Here is a 16,152-nt window from a genome sequence, read left to right as displayed (position 1 = left end):
CTTTTTCCATGATCCTAATGACACGGTCATCTGCTGGATTTTGATCAATTTTGAGTTTGATAACGAAAGATGGTATCACTTTTGTATAAATTTCTATAATAACATCATCAATTCTGAGATTTTTTCGATCAGGAAAATAGTCATGTTTGAGTGTTCTAAAATGAGCTTCGGCAATATTGTTAGTTGCGTCGCCTTCACGCCTGTCACGAGCAATCCATCTTGATATGTTGTAACGCCATTGTCTGTTAAAGTATTGAGATGCTGTTGGATCTGTGTCGAGCAACTCCAGAACTTGATCATAGGCAGCATTTGCTTCTTCCTCATGTTCTGCATCTAATTTGAAGACTAAATCCTTCATCAAATTATAGAATTGTTCAAATTTTTCTTGAGAAGAAAACTTATTTGATTTGCGAAGAATTGCACGAAGAACATGTACTCCGCACCAAAGTATTTGAGCTTGTGGAATGCTTTCTTCTATTGCTTGAGCTATCTGTGGAGCACAGTCCATGCTAATGTATTCTGGCTCAATTGTTACCCATCTGAGATAGGCGCACACGCAAACTTGAATGTTTTGATAAGTGTCTGGTTGACAAAAGAAATATAAAAAAGGGAAAATGTGAAAATCTTTGATTTTGCCAGTAAATGCATACAATGGAATGTTTGATCGCAACAATTTATAGGTGCTGTCTATATGAAATGTCTTGATACTATGCGCATAAGCTTTGCCTTCAAAAGGCGCGTAATAGAAACACATATTATTGTCTGAGACTTCAAATGCAATGAGATCATCTGGAGATTCTTCTTGTACTGTCTGAACAAAGATTTGCAATGACACAACATCGTCAGGAGAATATCTAGTTTGAAGAGCATGTATTCTCTCTGCAAATCGTTTGATTGCACGTGGTTTTTGAGCGTACATCTCTGGAATGGACGGACCTGTAAGAGGAATTTCAAGATCTTTGAATGCATTTAGCTGTGCTATCGCTCTTTGATTGTCATCTGTTTGGAAGTAATGTTCTAAATATTTGCGATAAAAGACAGACGAATATTGACTTTTGTCATTTGGGGCGGAATGATCATGTTCTTCAACTATTTTGATTAGTTTGTATTTATTTTGATCCAAGATTGCAACATTAAAATGTGCAGGACATTTTGGATATTTGCAGTGGAATGAAATCTGAGATCTTTCTTTCCTGACACGTTCACCATATCCATACTGTGCTTGTATTTCTTGTTTAACTCCAAATTTACAAAGATCCATAACAGTAAAGATAGTTTCTTCTTCTAATTCCATTTGAAATTGAAATGAAAATTAAAAATTCAGAAATTTGAATAGATTTGGTCTGTAATTAAATGAGAATAGCAGTTTGTTCGTCATTGTTTGAGGCAAGAGTATTATAGGAATATTATATGATGGATTTGAGTTGCATATAAAGAGTGCAAAAGGATAAAGAGAGAAATTTTGTTAGATTAAATTATTAAATTTTAATTCTTTATTTTTTAGGATTGTTAGCTTTGTAAGATTGCTTTCTCACAAGAGAAAACAAGTATAAGGTTTAAGCTGTATGTATTAAAGTTATAAATATTTGATTTTAAAAAAAATCAAGATTTTAAACTTTAAAGGTATTAATTATGATTATCTTTCTTTAGCTTTGCATGCTGTATGCTACTTTTGGAAACTGCTCTATTGTATTAGAATGTTTTTAAATTTTGCACCTAAAAATGCGTAATATTAAAAATTAAGGTATTAATTATGATTATCTTTCTTTAGCTTTACATGCTGTATGCTACTTTTGGAAGCTGCTCTATTGTATTAGAATGTTTTTAAATTTTGCACCTAAAAATGCGTAATATTAAAAATTAAGGTATTAATTATGATTATCTTTCTTTAGCTTTACATGCTGTATGCTACTTTTGTCTTTGAGACATTCCATGATTTAAGTTAAGAAGCTTTAAAAAAAATGCAAAAAAAAATTGAATACTTTACTGGCTGGGCAAATTTGTCGCCGCCCCAATTATGATCATATATACATTGCAAATAAAATATTAATTCGCAACAACGATGAGATGCGATAAATTTGATTCTCTCAAAAATCGATTTTGATATTTTAATATTAATTTATATCTTATGTGCATATAGAATATATAATAATTTTAAAACATCAAAAAGTGACAATTTGCGGTTAGAAAAATCATCAAAACGCTTTTTAATGATTTGATTTAACATATGCATAGACCATCACTTTGATATTTAACTTCAATTTCCCGAAATGAAAAGGATTTGAACATAAACGATTATTTTACGATCATTTTTTGTAAATTTTTTAAATTGAGACTGACATCTCTAAAATCATCTAAAAAATCCAAACATCAAATAAAATAATATCATTAAAATTCCTCTCAATTTAAAAATTTTTATAAATTGAGAATTCAATCTCTAAAATCTTCTAAAAATTCCATATATCACAAAAAATCACGATATTATTTTTATTCTCAATTTCAAAAATTTTTTTTTCTTGACTTTCTTTTTGCATATTTGCAAGGCAGAAATTTGAAACGAAGTTTCAAATTTCTCAAGCTTGCATTCTGGGCACGTAAGTGCCCAGAATGCTAAAAGGCGCGTAGCGCCGTCTCTGAATATCAAATTTAATTTAATAATTATTTTATTAAATTTCACTATAAATCGATCTGTTATAACACACTGGTGCATGACAGCCTTGTCAGTCAATTCTATCGGCGCAAAGCGCCGATAGAATTAAGACGGTATATATATAGAGGACAACACCCACACTTTTACATTATGAATTTACAGTAAATTAGCATCCTATATTTGTATTTTTTATGACTTAATTTTGATAGTTTTCGTTCAGAAATTTTAATCATATTTTAAGTAAGCAAATAGTAGTATTCTTCATTATTTGGTTGGAGCTTTGCGCCAACTAAATAGTGAATAATTCAATTTTTCAAAAAAATAATTTAATTTGGCCGAAGGTGGCGTGCTTGCCCGAAGGGCAAGCGAAACCACCTGAGGCCCAAATTATATTTGATCAAATATACCTCTTTGCACTGCAGATCAATCACATGATATGCTTGTGGACCTACCTTTCGGTAAAAATGAAAAAAAAAAAAAAAAAAAAAAAAAGGGAGTGGGGCTTCCAGGCACTTCGTGCCTTCTAGCCCTGAGGATGAATGAGTATAAATGAAGTCTTGACAAAACATTTATGAAGAAGTCTTAACAAAGTCTTTACGAAGAAGTCTTAACAAAACATTTACGAAGAAGTCTTGACAAAGTCTTTATGAAGAAGTCTTGACAAAATATTTACGAAGAAGTCTTAACAAAACATTTACGAAGAAGTCTTAACAAAACATTTACGAAGAAATCTTGACAAAACATTTACGAAGAAGTCTTGACAAAGTCTTTACGAAGAAGTCTTGACAAAGTCTTTATGAAGAAGTCTTGACAAAACATTTACGAAAATCTTGACAAAGTCTTTATGAAGAAGTCTTGACAAAACATTTATGAAGAAATCTCAACAAAGTCTTTACGAAGAAATCTTAACAAAACATAGACAAGAAAGTTCATGAGTGTAAATGACCCAAAAATATATTTTAGGGTAGAAGGGTATATCTACCCTCTTTTCTACCCTCTTTTCTACCCTCTTGAATTTTCATGAAATTTACACCAAAAATATACTACTAGGGTCATTTACGAAGAAATCTCAACAAAGTCTTTACGATGAAATCTCAACAAAGTCTTTACGATGAAATCTCAACAAAGTCTTTACGAAGAAGTCTTAACAAAGTCTTTACGATGAAATCTCAACAAAGTCTTTACGAAGAAGTCTTAACAAAGTCTTTACGAAGAAATTCATGAAAATTCAAGAGGGTAGAAAAGAGGGTAGAAAAGAGGGTAGATATACCCTTCTACCCTAAAATATATTTTTGGGTCATTTACACTCATTTACGAAGAAGTCTTAACAAAGTCTTTACGAAGAAGTCATAACAAAGAAATTTTACTAGTAAGTAAATGTGGTTTGAAATAGGACTACTTGTTTTAGGTTTTTTCCATTGTGTCATTTATTTATTTGACGTGGCAGAAAAGTACAGAGAATATGAAGATGAACCAATGCCTGCAAATGTTCAGTATATGTACTCGTAAGAGATATTTTTATCTAATATTAAATGGACGCACAGAACTTAGCGAATGCACAGCAACCTGGACAACCAAACCCAGAGAATATTCCAAATGAAGTTAGAATACAAACTGCAATGGCAAACTATGGTCAAGTGCCAACAGATGTACAAATGCAAACTGCCATGTCAAATGACGCTGCGTTAGGTTTGCCACCATGGTATGCAAATATGAGATGGAAAGAGTTTTATACAAACCCTGAAGTGGGATATAAACAACTTTATGCAGATGACGCGAACACAGGAGTTGACCCAGAATATGTTTTCTACCAGAGGAGAAACAGAATGTATGAGCTCCAGTTAAAGAATGATATGGAACTCAACAGGAAACGTAAGAGACTAGGTGGACATTAGATTTTACATATAGTAAAATGGGTTTCTTCAGTAGTATTGGAAACTTCTTCAGAAGAGTTGGAAGAGGTATATGGAATGGAATAAAAACCGTAGGAAGAGGAATTTGGAACGGAGTCAAAAATATTGGTAAAAGAGTAGGTCAGTTCGTTGGTATTATACCTAAAGACCCTGAACCAGAAGAACAAGCTCCTGTTATACAACAGCCTGAACCTGCACCACAGTCTAGTTGGCAACCAAATCCAACACCTCAACCGTATTAAAAAATTATATTTTTACCGTTCGATAGTAGTTGTATATGAAACTAAGTTCTAAGTAAAACGCGTGGTATAATGGAATTATTCTCTTTCTTCCATCTGTAGTAAACCATACTTGAAAGTCTGAAATACTTCCACTTGGTGGTTCGTATAGCTTGTAGGTTTTTCGTAAAAGTCATTTGCCAAGCATAAAAAAGAGTTTTGTGCACCAGAAAATGAAGCATGAACTATAATAGCATCTTGGTCGAAAACATTTTCATATGTTCCATTAGGGTTTTCGACTTCATAATAGTCCGGTGTACTGGATACCATGCAGGCTGATTTAACATCCTCATAAATCTATGCCATGCCAAGTTGTTATATTTTGTAGAAATATAAACGTTTTCTCCAAGGTCTTCTATTTTATTGATTTTAACAGTTGCATTTTTCCTGTCATATATAATATCGAGATGGTACTCTCCTTCGTCAATGTTGTACTGTTTTGCATATTCGATATAGATATCGTTTATTTTTTCTTGAAAAGCTTGAAGAGTTGTTTCTAAGTTTACAAGCAAATTCACTTGTAAAAGTTTTCCCTGTTCAAATTTCTCATACGTACGTTTTTCTTTGTTATAGTATCGAACTTCAAAAGCGACCGTAAATGGGAAACCATGTATGGCTTCTGAAATGAACTTCATTCTACGAAAGCCAATAGCTTTTGTGACGGATGGGTCTCTTAACCATCTCAATGGGTAGTCAAAACGATAGCCTTCATGCTTTACGGTCTCTGTCTCAAACTTTTGACCTACGTTAGTAAAAAGTTCATCTAATGGTTTAGTTGTAGCAACTCTTGAATTTTCTTTTTCTATTGAAAGCATATTTTATCTAGAATAAAAATGTCGAAAGAAACAGCGTCTATGAGAGAAATACAACACAACCGACAACTCATTATGCAAGCTCTAAATAAGAACACAACAAACTTTTCAAACTATTCTAAGATATCTGAGTCATTGAAAGAAGGAAACTTAAAACTGACGATAAACCCAATGACAGACGAGTTTCTGTTTCAAGACAATAAGAACCATACTGTCTGTGTAAATCCAACAAAAGGAACTTTAAACGAGAAACCTATAAAAGAACTTCTTTTGAAAGCAGATGTTGACAACAAAGCTGACAAAGAGTATGTCATTGAAAAAGTTCAAGAAGAACATGACAGAGCAGATGCAACATATGCAACAAAAGAGGATGTTGAAAAGAAAGCAGATAAAACATATGTTAACGATGAGTTAGCATGTGTGGCTAGTGCATTAGATAAGAAGGCAGATAAGGAATATGTGGATGAAAAAGACAATGAAATTAAAGAAAGGGTTGAATGGTACCATGAACGGACTTCAAAGATTTTAAAAACTAAAGCCGATACAGGATGGGTTTCAGGGTGTTTAGACCTTAAAGCCGACAAAGAAACTGTAGATATGTTGACACAAACGTTTCAAGTCATACCAGAGGTTTAATGGAAGATGGACAACAGTTGAAAGAGCTTGAGAAAGGTGTTACAGAGTTAAGGAATACAAAAGCAGACTCGACATGGATAAAAGGATATGTAGATGCAACAAAAGAACGTATTTTCGCATGGACAGAAGGAACATACCCACAAAAATATCATAGACATAGCATCTCTGACGTAAATGAACTTGAAGAAAAGTTATATAAAAAAGCAGACAAAACAGAGCTTCAAACATTAAAGACAGAAATACTTCAAACAGTATATCCTATAGGTTCTATTTATACGTCAATGAACTCTACCAGACCAGAAGTAGTACTTGGTTTTGGAACTTGGACTCAAATAGTCGACAGGTTTTTGTATTGTGCAAACTCTTCAAAGGAAACAGGTGGAAGTAAAACGATTTCAGGTGAAAATTTACCTGCACACAGTCACTACATAGATTTAAGTACATCTCAAGCAGGTTGGCATAAGCATAGATATTGGGATTGGTCAGGAATGACAAAAGGTAAAGGATATGATGTTAAAGACAACGTTAAGTTTGCTATAAATTGTTACTGGAGTGACACTCAGGGAGATGGAAACCATACACATAACGTTTCAGGATATACGCAAACAACGGGACAAAGTAAAGACTACATGCCACCTTACATGACAGTTTACGCATGGTATAGAAATGCTTAGTCGTCATTTTCAACTTCTTTAGCATATTCGTCAGGAGTTGTCTTATATTTGTTAGGAACTGTCTTTGAAAGTATACCACCTTGAACTTTGACAAGTTTGAAACGAGGTCTGACAATAGTAGTTTTATCTTCTGCTTGCAGTCTGTACATTTTGCCATGTTTGCCTAAAACTTCATAATATTCTCTTGTATACTTTCTTCTATTTTTACGAACACGAATGTGAGTACCTGTCGAGTTCCCATTGTTGTCATAGTCAATAGTATTTTCATATGGGTCGCGTTTAGGTATTTCTATTTTTACTTTGTCACCTTTCTTAAGTTTGAAGCCTGGCATTCTTTCTTGTTTGTCTCTTTTGACTAAACTATTAAATATATAGTCTTTCTCTAAGTCAGGGTTGTTTTTCATTTCTTCAGGGGAATGGTTTCCCAAACCTTTTGTTTACGGCTATTGTAAATATTTAAAACTTGTCTCATCTTTGCCATGGAGAAGTGTCTGTACTTGTCGTCATATGACATTTCATCTACCTCACCACCTTGTGGTTGGTTTAAGTCTCTTAAGATTTTTATACAACTGTCAATGACACCAAGAGCAGAATGGTTTGGTCGACAATGAAATATTGGTTTACATTTTTTGAACGCAGATAGTTTTTAATATCGTCTGATTTGAAAGAACTTTCACAGTCAGATGTCAGTTTTGTTGGATGGTATTTGTCAACGAATATTGTCAAAGCAGTTTTCACATCTAAAATATTTTTGGACCATAATGGTATGGCTTCACAGTATCTTGTGTTTTGACCGACAAATATTAGCCAGTATGGAGGTCCATCTTCTCTATACCTCGGAATGTTTTCCAAGATATCCATAAACCAAGCATTTGGTGTTGAACTAAAGATTTTTATCATGAGTGCTTTCTTTGTTGCTTTAGAAACATAGGGGTCCTTGTTTGGATTCGTCATTTTTTACCCTATAAGAAATGGGTTTATTTGGCGCATTAGCAGGAGTTGCATCCAGATTTTTGCCCGCAGTGGGAACAATAGCCAGAGGTGTATTTGGAGTTGGAAGGAAGATTTTGAGTACATTAGGTATACTTAAAGAGAAAGCACAACCTATTATACAAACTGTACAGAAAGGTTGGGAGGTAGCACGAGATGCAGCAAATCTTATTCCAAATCCTGAAACAAGAGGAAAAGTTCAAGGATGGATGGACAATGTAGGAAGAGAAGCAGGAAACTACTATAACAAAGCAAATGACTACTATAACCAAGCAGGGCACTATATGGACCAAGGTGAAAGATTCTTTAACAGAGGATATAACCATGCACAACAGTGGGTAAACAACAACCAACCTCAACCGCCTCAAACGTGGGGAATGTAAATTTTTTTACTGAGATGAAATGAACAATACAGCATTGAGACAAATGGGCTCAAGATGGATTTGTCGGCTTCCAGCAGTTACACAACCACGTGTTTGTCAAGTTCTTCCTATACCTCAGGAAGTTTTAGACCGACTTAAAAAACCTAAACAACCAGTTGAAAACAAACCAAACTAAAATTTTTTACTGAGATGAAATGACCGAAGAAGTTGAAACGGTAGATTTGACACCACAAACAAAAAGTTCAGAACCATTGTCAAAACCTGTCAAAGAACTTACAGATGAAGAGAAAAATTCAATAATAGAAAGTGCCAGGTCTGGAAATACAAACCCTAACTACAAAGTCACTTTTCATAGAAATGGAACGGCAAGTATCTCAAAAAAGAAACAGACTCTCACAAATAAAATATTGAAGTCTGAAGGAGCTTTCGAGACAACAGATGGAAAAGTTTACTTCACTGACCAACAGTTCATTATAGAACATCTCATTGACTTAGAGTCGAAATATTCTAAACTTTACAACAAACACAAAAAGTTGAAAGGAAAACAAAAACAAATGGCATATGATATTTATGAAGATGTTGACGACACAACCATACCTGCAAGTGAGGTAAAGTCAGAGGAACCGAAAAGTGACGAAAAACCGATAGAAGAAGAAAAACCAAAAACTGAAGATAAACCAAAACCAAAGTTTAGTCTGGAGACTAAACCAACTCAACCTTCATTAGCTGGTATGGGTTGGCGTCAAAGACTTATGGCAGCCGGTGGTTATGTTAAGTAAAGAAAAAAACATTTTTTTATTTTTATAAAAATGCCCCCATATAGAATGGATAGAAAGTCTGCTAGAATAAAAGCAGAGTTGCAAAGATATGGTTGGAGAGTTTCGAAGAAGTTTAAATATAGGAAGGGAAAGCCAATAAAAGTCTATGACAAATTGTCTGGTCTTCGCTACGAAATGGATTTGGAAACAGCACGTGCAAATTATCCAAACAGACTAGAGAGGTTAGAAGAAGAACGTCTTATGGACATGCCTTTCGATGTTAGTGAACCTCAAGTTGAAGGACACGACGGCTTTGCCAGATTCTACTGGAAACATGACGAACAATTGCATCCTTTGAGAAGGAAAAAAGGAAAAGGTGAAGACGCACATGCTCCAATGGAAAGAACAAGATATGCATATGAAAAGTATCGTGAAGTTAGAAGTAAAATTACATCTGGTCGAACCTTTACAGTAAATTTTGAAGAAGGAAAGAACAAAGAAGGCTTCATGGGTGTACTTGCTGCCATACAAGACGGAAATAAGAAAGGATACAATCTCAGACTAACCATAACAGATTTAGATGGTCATATATACTATGCACATGGCAATGTCACAACAGCCGCACAACTTCTTGACGCTTTCAAGACTACAAAGAGAGAACAAATGTTTGACTCCGACTCAGACATTTTGAATGCAATTGAAGGAATTGCAAGTGTCAAGCTCGAATGGTACCAACCTAACCGTCAAGCAGTCAGACAACATGTTTGTTAGATGAGAAATATGAAATGGCATACCATTTAAAATAAAACATTTTTTAAAACAGTATATTTTTACATATATTAAATGTTTCAGGTTGAAAAACAAAGAACAAAAGTAGCAGATACAAAACCGTTAGACTATATCTTTACAAATGCCGGTAGGACTATATCAGATGAAGAAATTTCATCCGGTGCTTACAGGTTTGACTTTCCAATTCGTTGGCTTCAAAGTCCTTCAGATGCAAAGGCAATAGGATTTAGAAAAGTTTTGTTTTCAAAAAGAACTAACGCGTTTATGTTTGCGGTATATTTTCATGGGCAGTATAGAGGTCATGATGGTCTAATAGACAAATTTGATGAAATGAGAATCTTTACAGTTCGTTCAGACGAAAGTCTTGAGAAGACTCTAAATGACTTTCAAACTCAAATGAACAAATACTATTGGGAATTTCAAGAAAAATACGACTCTTTACTAAATGGAACATACTATCTGAAACTAGAATATGACAAGATGAACTCCACCGTTTCATTTCAAAAGATTGAAATTAACCCTCCAAGAGATACACAGTTTTTATTTTGGCAAGTAGACAAACGTTCTTGGGCACAATTTCTTCGGTTACTAAACCAGAACGAACCATTACCACCTGACGGTCCGTTCTGGTTTATACGCCCACCAGCAGATTTGACAGTTTATAGAAACGTGTTTGACCCTCAAAATGTTATGTGTCATGCAAGTTTCAGTTCAAGCAACAATAGTTTTCTATGTATTGGTAAGGACTTTTATGACTTTGCTTCTAAATTCTATGAACCACCTAGTAACAGTTTCTCTGACTTTCAAGTTTGGTTCACAACAAATGTGTGCAACATATTGTTCCATTGTACTACGACTTTTATCTCGAATTGTCTTTCATATATAACTACGGAGAAGTGCTGAAAAAGTATTGAAAAATATATTTTAGGGTAGAAGGGTATATCTACCCCGTTTTCTACCCTCTTTTCTACCCTCTTGAATTTTCATGAATTTCCTTAAGATAGAAAAAAAGTGAGTTAAAATGAGATGTTTACTGAACTGGTTGGATGTCGCCTTCTAAGGTTATGTAGAACGGCTGACCCGAGAAGTGGAACAGTGCTCTGAGAATTTGTATAATTCGTGGAATTGGACTCTCTCTGTTTGGAAGTTGTATCCATGGGCGCTTTGCAAAGAACTTGAGAAGAGCTTCTTTCTTCATCTCCTTTATGTCGTCTACAGGAGTTTTTCTGGTATTTGAATTGGAATTCCAGTCGAAATCTCGATTTTCAGCGCACCTCTTCCAGACAACCAGACGCCGAGGGACTTGTTGGCTTTGTCCTTGCCCAAATACTGCTTAACAACTTCATTTATCTCTATAAGGTAAATTGCCTCATCTAATGGCTCGATGCTGTCCATTGTTCTGTTTCAGAACTAGTCTTGTACTGTTTCAGAACTAGTCTTGTACTTTTTCAGAACTAGTCTTGTACTTTTTCAGAACAAATTTCCCGTAAAAGCTCTCAATTTGAGAGAAAAATTTTCTGTTTCAGAACAATATTTGTTCTGTTTCAGAACAATATTTGTACTGTTTCAGAACAAGACTTGTACTGTTTCAGAACAATATTTGTACTGTTTCAGAACAAGACTTGTACTGTTTCAGAACAATGTCCGACGTACCACCAAAAAATATATTTTAGGGTAGAAGGGTATATCTACCCCGTTTTCTACCCTCTTTTCTACCCTCGTAGAAAACACACAAAACTCTTGAACTTTGTATAAAAAAAGCAACCCGCCGTTTTCCGCGGGTTGGTATATTCTTCACAAAATGCTTGTTTTGAGGTCGAGCCATTTTTGGCTCCACCGTATTTTAAACCAAACTCGTTCATTTTGTGCTGAAATAAAATAAAGGTAGTCCCACCAAAAATATTTTTTTATTTTTATTGTAAGAACATGTCAGCAACAACAGCACCAAACTCGTTAGTCATGAACCCAACTTCTATGTTAGTAGAGATGAAAAGCTTCATTCCTTCTTCATATACTTTCGAAACAGAAATCCAGAAGATAAAGCAAGAACTTCTCCAAGGAGATTTAGACTGTAGTGCGAAAGATGAAACAAATGAACAGTATCTTTATGAAATGCAGGATATTATTGACCATCTACCTAAACTTCCTGAAATACAACAACAAAAGCTCACTATTCCAGAATTCGATGAAATAGAAGTGAAACCATCTGACTCAGTTGAAATAAAGAAGTTCATACGTAATGTAAACTATGAGTTTCTTGGATTTCATTACAACCACAAAGACTGCGATATGGTATATTTCATTGACATATATAAATCTGAAGAATTTAAGACCTACGACAACTTTGTTTCGTTAGTTGCTGAGTGTGTCTTGCAGATAAGAGATAAAGATAGAAGAGGTAAGGTATGGAACCAACAGATAAAACCAGCAGCCTTTGAGTTAAAGAAGACCATCTACGCCTTACTTGTTTTAGCAGGACAAATTTCAGAATATAACGCAAAAATGAACTCACAATGTTCAAAATGTAAAGCAGCAACAAGGAAATATAACTACTCCGTCAAAGAGATAGAAAGAATGAGAAAAGACCATACTGACTTAAAGAAAGAAGTAGAGAAACCAGCAGAAGATAAAATGGACATGTTGACATTTCTGAACAAAAACTATCCAACTGCTAACGATTTCCTTCTTTCAGATGTCAAGAAGAAATATAAAGAAACCTTCGGCATAGTTTTAAAATTTTTGATATCCTTCGTGAAGAAATAGAAGCTACAAAACTGTTTAAAGTCATGAACCATCACAACATATACCATGTAAAACGCTTGTAAATAGTTATGGTAGAAATGAGGGTAGAAAACGGGGTAGATATACCCTTCTACCCTAAAATATATTTTTATTGAATTCTGTATAAAATTCTGAGTAAAATTCTGAGTAAAATGACATATGGAACACATACTTTTTCAGTAAGGACATATGGGGTAGAAATGAGGGTAGAAAACGGGGTAGATATACCCTTCTACCCTAAAATATATTTTTGTCTGATTTACGCTCATTACGAAGAAGTCTTGACAAAACATTTACGAAGAAGTATATTTCCTGTGTTGTTGTCAAAATGTCATGTTGTCACACTTTTTCAGAGAAGTTCATTTAACCGAGTGACCTGGTCGCCTAAAATATATTTTATTGAATTCTGAGTAAAATGACCAAATTTCATGAATTTCCTTAAGATAGAAAATAAAAGCTAGTTTTTTTAAAATATTTTTTTTTATTTTGTATGTAAGAACAGGAAATGTCAAACACTGAGTTTGAAACAGTTAGAAAGATAGACAATGACACCAAAATGGTTAGAATTGGTGATTTAAACGTAAGATACTCAAAGAAATACAACAAATATTCTTTGTCAGACATTATATCTCCATCTGGAAAGAAAACAAACGACTGGGTTAAAATTGCTTCAACTCAGAAAATTTTGACAAGAAATCCTGAGCTTATGATATCGGTAAGATTTCATGGAACTACAGCATATCTTATAGACAAAAGTCTTATACCACTAGTTTTGTTCTGGATTGACCCAGTTGTTGGATATAATTTCATAACATATGGTTCATTCGATACGGAACGTTGCAGTGAAGGCTTACTTTACATCGTTCAGAAACCGAAAGACTTCAATACAAAGAGATATAAGATAGGAAGAACATATAATATAACTCAAAGATATGACTCTACAGTCAATAGAGTTAAGGTTGTGTTTGTTAACGATATGAGAGCTGCTGAAACAGAACTACTTGAAAAGTTTGAGAAAATGTATGGTGCTCCCACGAAAGGTAAAGAAACGTTTGAAGTAGATGAGATAGATAAAGCTATAAAATTATTTGACGAAGTTGCTGAAAAATACATGTAAAGCGTTTATTTTTGGTCTTTTATACAAGATAGAAAATAAAGTTAGTTTTATTTTTTTTTATTTTTTTATTTTGTATGTAAAGACAGATATGTCAACAACAGAGAACACAACAACAGTTATAGTCCATGAAGCTATAAATGAAGAATATGAGTGGGTTCAGTTTAACAAACAACTCCGTCTCATTCGTTCGGTCAAAGACGATATGTACCAAATGCAAAGTATTTTGACAGCATGTTTTGCTCCAGATACTAAGCTTCCTAAAGACTGGTTTAGGAACCAAAGCACACAAGAACTTTTGAGCGAAGCACAGCGAGACATACTTTTTTCTGAAAACAGTGAAGAACAGCGAGTAGGGAAGAAACCCCAGTCGCCAAAACTCTATGAAAATCGTGAAAAATTGCCAAATGGTTTGAGAGGATATTATGTACATAGACTTCTTGTAAATGCTGTTGCAATGTGGGCTTCAGCTCGCTATTCATGGTATGTTTGTAAACTTCTTGACGAAATTCATAGACAAGAACGTGAAGAGCTAGAGAACAAGCTTGAAGCAAAAGACAAAAACATACAGAAAAGAATACCACGTTCGGTACCAAAAGGAAAGGAAAAGAACTATAAGTATATGATTTATACTGAAGAGATGGAAAATGAAGAAGACAGAGATATGGTTATGTTGCATTTAGTCAGAAGAAACAACAAAAGCTTTTACGACCTTGCTAAGATTTACAAATCTGACAGAAATTGGTTCTATCGCGAAAACTTACCGATTTCAATGACCCCGAATGAAGATGTGAAACAAATAGTTCAAGATACGTTACCTCAAACACACTATGATATGAAAGGTTGTACAATACTTACCTTCAAAGAAGATTTGCCATTGTTAAAGGAAAAAATAACAGAGTATTTTGACAACTTCAAACAAGCAGAGTAGATGAACCATTTATTTTTCAAGCTTGACACCAAAGATGGCTCAGGTAGCTCTATAAGGTAAATTGGCTTGTCAAATCCTTCCGACAGGAAGAACTCTTCCATCCGACAGAAAAATATTTTCCCGACAACAGGAAGAACTCTTGCATCCGACAGGAAGAACTCTTGCATCCGACAGAAAAAGTTTTTCCCGACAACTGGAAGAACTCTTCCATCCGACAGGAAAAATTTTTCTTGTTGTTCGTCCGTAAACCATTCAAATTTTCGAAAATTGAGAACTTTTTGGTCGAACTTCAGAAAAAGTTTTTTCTTCCGACAGAAAAAGTTTTTCCATCCGACAGAAAAATATTTTCCATCAGACAGGAAAAGTTCTTCCATCCGACAGGAAGAACTCTTGCATCCGACAGGAAGAACTCTTGCATCCAACTGGAAAAGTTTTTCCTTCCAACAGGAAGAACTCTTCCATCCGACGTACCACCAACCGAGTCCATTCCAAAGCCAGAAGAACCGACAGCCCCAGCACCACAACAGACTAAGACTAAACACTTAGATTTTCAAGCTTGACTTTTTACAATTTGAACTTTGTTCGCGTAGATATGAATTCTGAAAGAAGTATGAGGGTCTTGTATGACTTTGTACTTCTCCCATAGTTCATGTCTGTCAAACTTACCTGCCATGGACTCTTTCATAAGTTCCATGAAATCGTCTTCGGACAATCCAGGGAAAAGTATGATATCAGTAAGTATTCTTTTAACATCCTTACTTAAACTCTTTGCTGTCTGTACACAAATGACAACTGAGATGTTAAAGTGTCTGAGCTTCTTAAGAATTCGACACATATCTTGTTCTCTGTTCTTTAACAAAGGATGAGAAGCAAAGTCATCTAAGATAAGAAGACATCTGTGAGGGTAAGTCTTCCAATCGTAAGATTGCAATTTCTTCGAAATGTATTCTATCTCTTTCTGTTTGTTTCTGAAGTGTTTCTTCTCTAATATTCTCTGCATTTCCTCATTTGGGTCTTTAAACTTCGAATTGACATACTCATTTATAGCATTGTACTTCAAAACTCTTCTTTGGTACTTCTTTATCCAATCTAACAACTCAGTATCCTTTATACATACTAACTTAGACTTTTTTATAATATCTTTGAACGAATTGACGGTTTGGTCAAATTGACCAGAAGTACTACAAATGACTACTAACTCATAAAATGGGTTCTTCTCATCTAGTTCTTGTTGTTGTGCAGCCATTTTAAGATAAGTGAAAGTCTTACCCGACCCAGGTGGTGCAATTAGACCTGTTATACCATTCTGAGCAAATAAGAACTTGTCATGTATGGGTTTTATCTGAGCATTTTCTAACTTCCTCTTGTTCTTGTTTAAAACATTCTCAAATTTCTTGTCAATGTCAGCAAACTTTTTTTCTAACATATTTTTAGAAAAATTAA

General features: G+C 34.4%; 13 protein-coding genes and 1 pseudogene across 14 annotated transcripts, besides 2 other annotated features; 10 read left to right on the top strand and 4 right to left on the bottom strand.

Annotated features, from left to right (window-relative positions):
- Positions 1–2,013: part of a mobile genetic element that runs on past the window's edge.
- TVAGG3_0590410 (MULE transposase domain-containing protein) lies at positions 113–1,261 on the bottom strand (the record flags this gene model as incomplete). Its single annotated transcript, XM_001324926.2, has 1 exon — positions 113–1,261. A coding segment is annotated over one exon (1,149 nt), but the record flags the coding sequence as incomplete, so codon positions are not given.
- A 1,097-nt stretch (positions 2,014–3,110) lies between the features above and the next one.
- Positions 3,111–16,152: part of a mobile genetic element that runs on past the window's edge.
- Positions 4,183–4,545, top strand: TVAGG3_0590390 (uncharacterized protein; the record flags this gene model as incomplete). The annotated part of the gene is made up of 1 exon (XM_051239468.1): positions 4,183–4,545. The coding sequence occupies one exon, from the start codon at positions 4,183–4,185 to the stop codon at positions 4,543–4,545; it is 363 nt and encodes a 120-aa protein (XP_051097292.1).
- Positions 4,563–4,805, top strand: TVAGG3_0590380 (serine threonine-protein phosphatase family; the record flags this gene model as incomplete). Its single annotated transcript, XM_051239467.1, has 1 exon — positions 4,563–4,805. The coding sequence occupies one exon, from the start codon at positions 4,563–4,565 to the stop codon at positions 4,803–4,805; it is 243 nt and encodes an 80-aa protein (XP_051097291.1).
- On the bottom strand, positions 5,197–5,656 carry TVAGG3_0590370 (uncharacterized protein; the record flags this gene model as incomplete). Its single annotated transcript, XM_051239466.1, has 1 exon — positions 5,197–5,656. A coding segment is annotated over one exon (460 nt), but the record flags the coding sequence as incomplete, so codon positions are not given.
- On the top strand, positions 5,675–6,181 carry TVAGG3_0590360 (phage tail repeat-like family; the record flags this gene model as incomplete). The annotated part of the gene is made up of 1 exon (XM_051239465.1): positions 5,675–6,181. A coding segment is annotated over one exon (507 nt), but the record flags the coding sequence as incomplete, so codon positions are not given.
- TVAGG3_0590350 (uncharacterized protein) lies at positions 8,356–8,511 on the top strand (the record flags this gene model as incomplete). Its single annotated transcript, XM_051239464.1, has 1 exon — positions 8,356–8,511. The coding sequence occupies one exon, from the start codon at positions 8,356–8,358 to the stop codon at positions 8,509–8,511; it is 156 nt and encodes a 51-aa protein (XP_051097288.1).
- Positions 8,531–9,115, top strand: TVAGG3_0590340 (phage tail repeat-like family; the record flags this gene model as incomplete). Its single annotated transcript, XM_051239463.1, has 1 exon — positions 8,531–9,115. The coding sequence occupies one exon, from the start codon at positions 8,531–8,533 to the stop codon at positions 9,113–9,115; it is 585 nt and encodes a 194-aa protein (XP_051097287.1).
- On the top strand, positions 9,161–9,524 carry TVAGG3_0590330 (uncharacterized protein; the record flags this gene model as incomplete). The annotated part of the gene is made up of 1 exon (XM_051239462.1): positions 9,161–9,524. A coding segment is annotated over one exon (364 nt), but the record flags the coding sequence as incomplete, so codon positions are not given.
- TVAGG3_0590320 (uncharacterized protein) lies at positions 9,938–10,751 on the top strand (the record flags this gene model as incomplete). The annotated part of the gene is made up of 1 exon (XM_051239461.1): positions 9,938–10,751. A coding segment is annotated over one exon (814 nt), but the record flags the coding sequence as incomplete, so codon positions are not given.
- Positions 10,914–11,278, bottom strand: TVAGG3_0590310 (annotated as a pseudogene). Its single transcript has one exon. A coding segment is annotated over exon 1 (365 nt).
- On the top strand, positions 11,810–12,234 carry TVAGG3_0590300 (organellar and viral DNA polymerase type B; the record flags this gene model as incomplete). The annotated part of the gene is made up of 1 exon (XM_001279193.2): positions 11,810–12,234. A coding segment is annotated over one exon (425 nt), but the record flags the coding sequence as incomplete, so codon positions are not given.
- TVAGG3_0590290 (organellar and viral DNA polymerase type B) lies at positions 13,434–13,781 on the top strand (the record flags this gene model as incomplete). Its single annotated transcript, XM_001306838.2, has 1 exon — positions 13,434–13,781. A coding segment is annotated over one exon (348 nt), but the record flags the coding sequence as incomplete, so codon positions are not given.
- TVAGG3_0590280 (KilA, N-terminal/APSES-type HTH, DNA-binding family) lies at positions 13,870–14,709 on the top strand (the record flags this gene model as incomplete). The annotated part of the gene is made up of 1 exon (XM_001306839.1): positions 13,870–14,709. The coding sequence occupies one exon, from the start codon at positions 13,870–13,872 to the stop codon at positions 14,707–14,709; it is 840 nt and encodes a 279-aa protein (XP_001306840.1).
- On the bottom strand, positions 15,260–16,135 carry TVAGG3_0590270 (protein of unknown function, DUF4106 family; the record flags this gene model as incomplete). The annotated part of the gene is made up of 1 exon (XM_001306840.1): positions 15,260–16,135. One exon carries the CDS (start codon positions 16,133–16,135, stop codon positions 15,260–15,262), a length of 876 nt encoding a protein of 291 aa, XP_001306841.1.

The sequence above is a fragment of the Trichomonas vaginalis genome, chromosome II (genome assembly GCF_026262505.1).
Source record: "Trichomonas vaginalis G3 chromosome II, whole genome shotgun sequence".
Taxonomy (NCBI): Eukaryota; Parabasalia; order Trichomonadida; family Trichomonadidae; genus Trichomonas; species Trichomonas vaginalis.
Note: the sequence above shows the minus strand (reverse complement) of the source record. Positions and strands in the feature narration are given on the sequence as shown.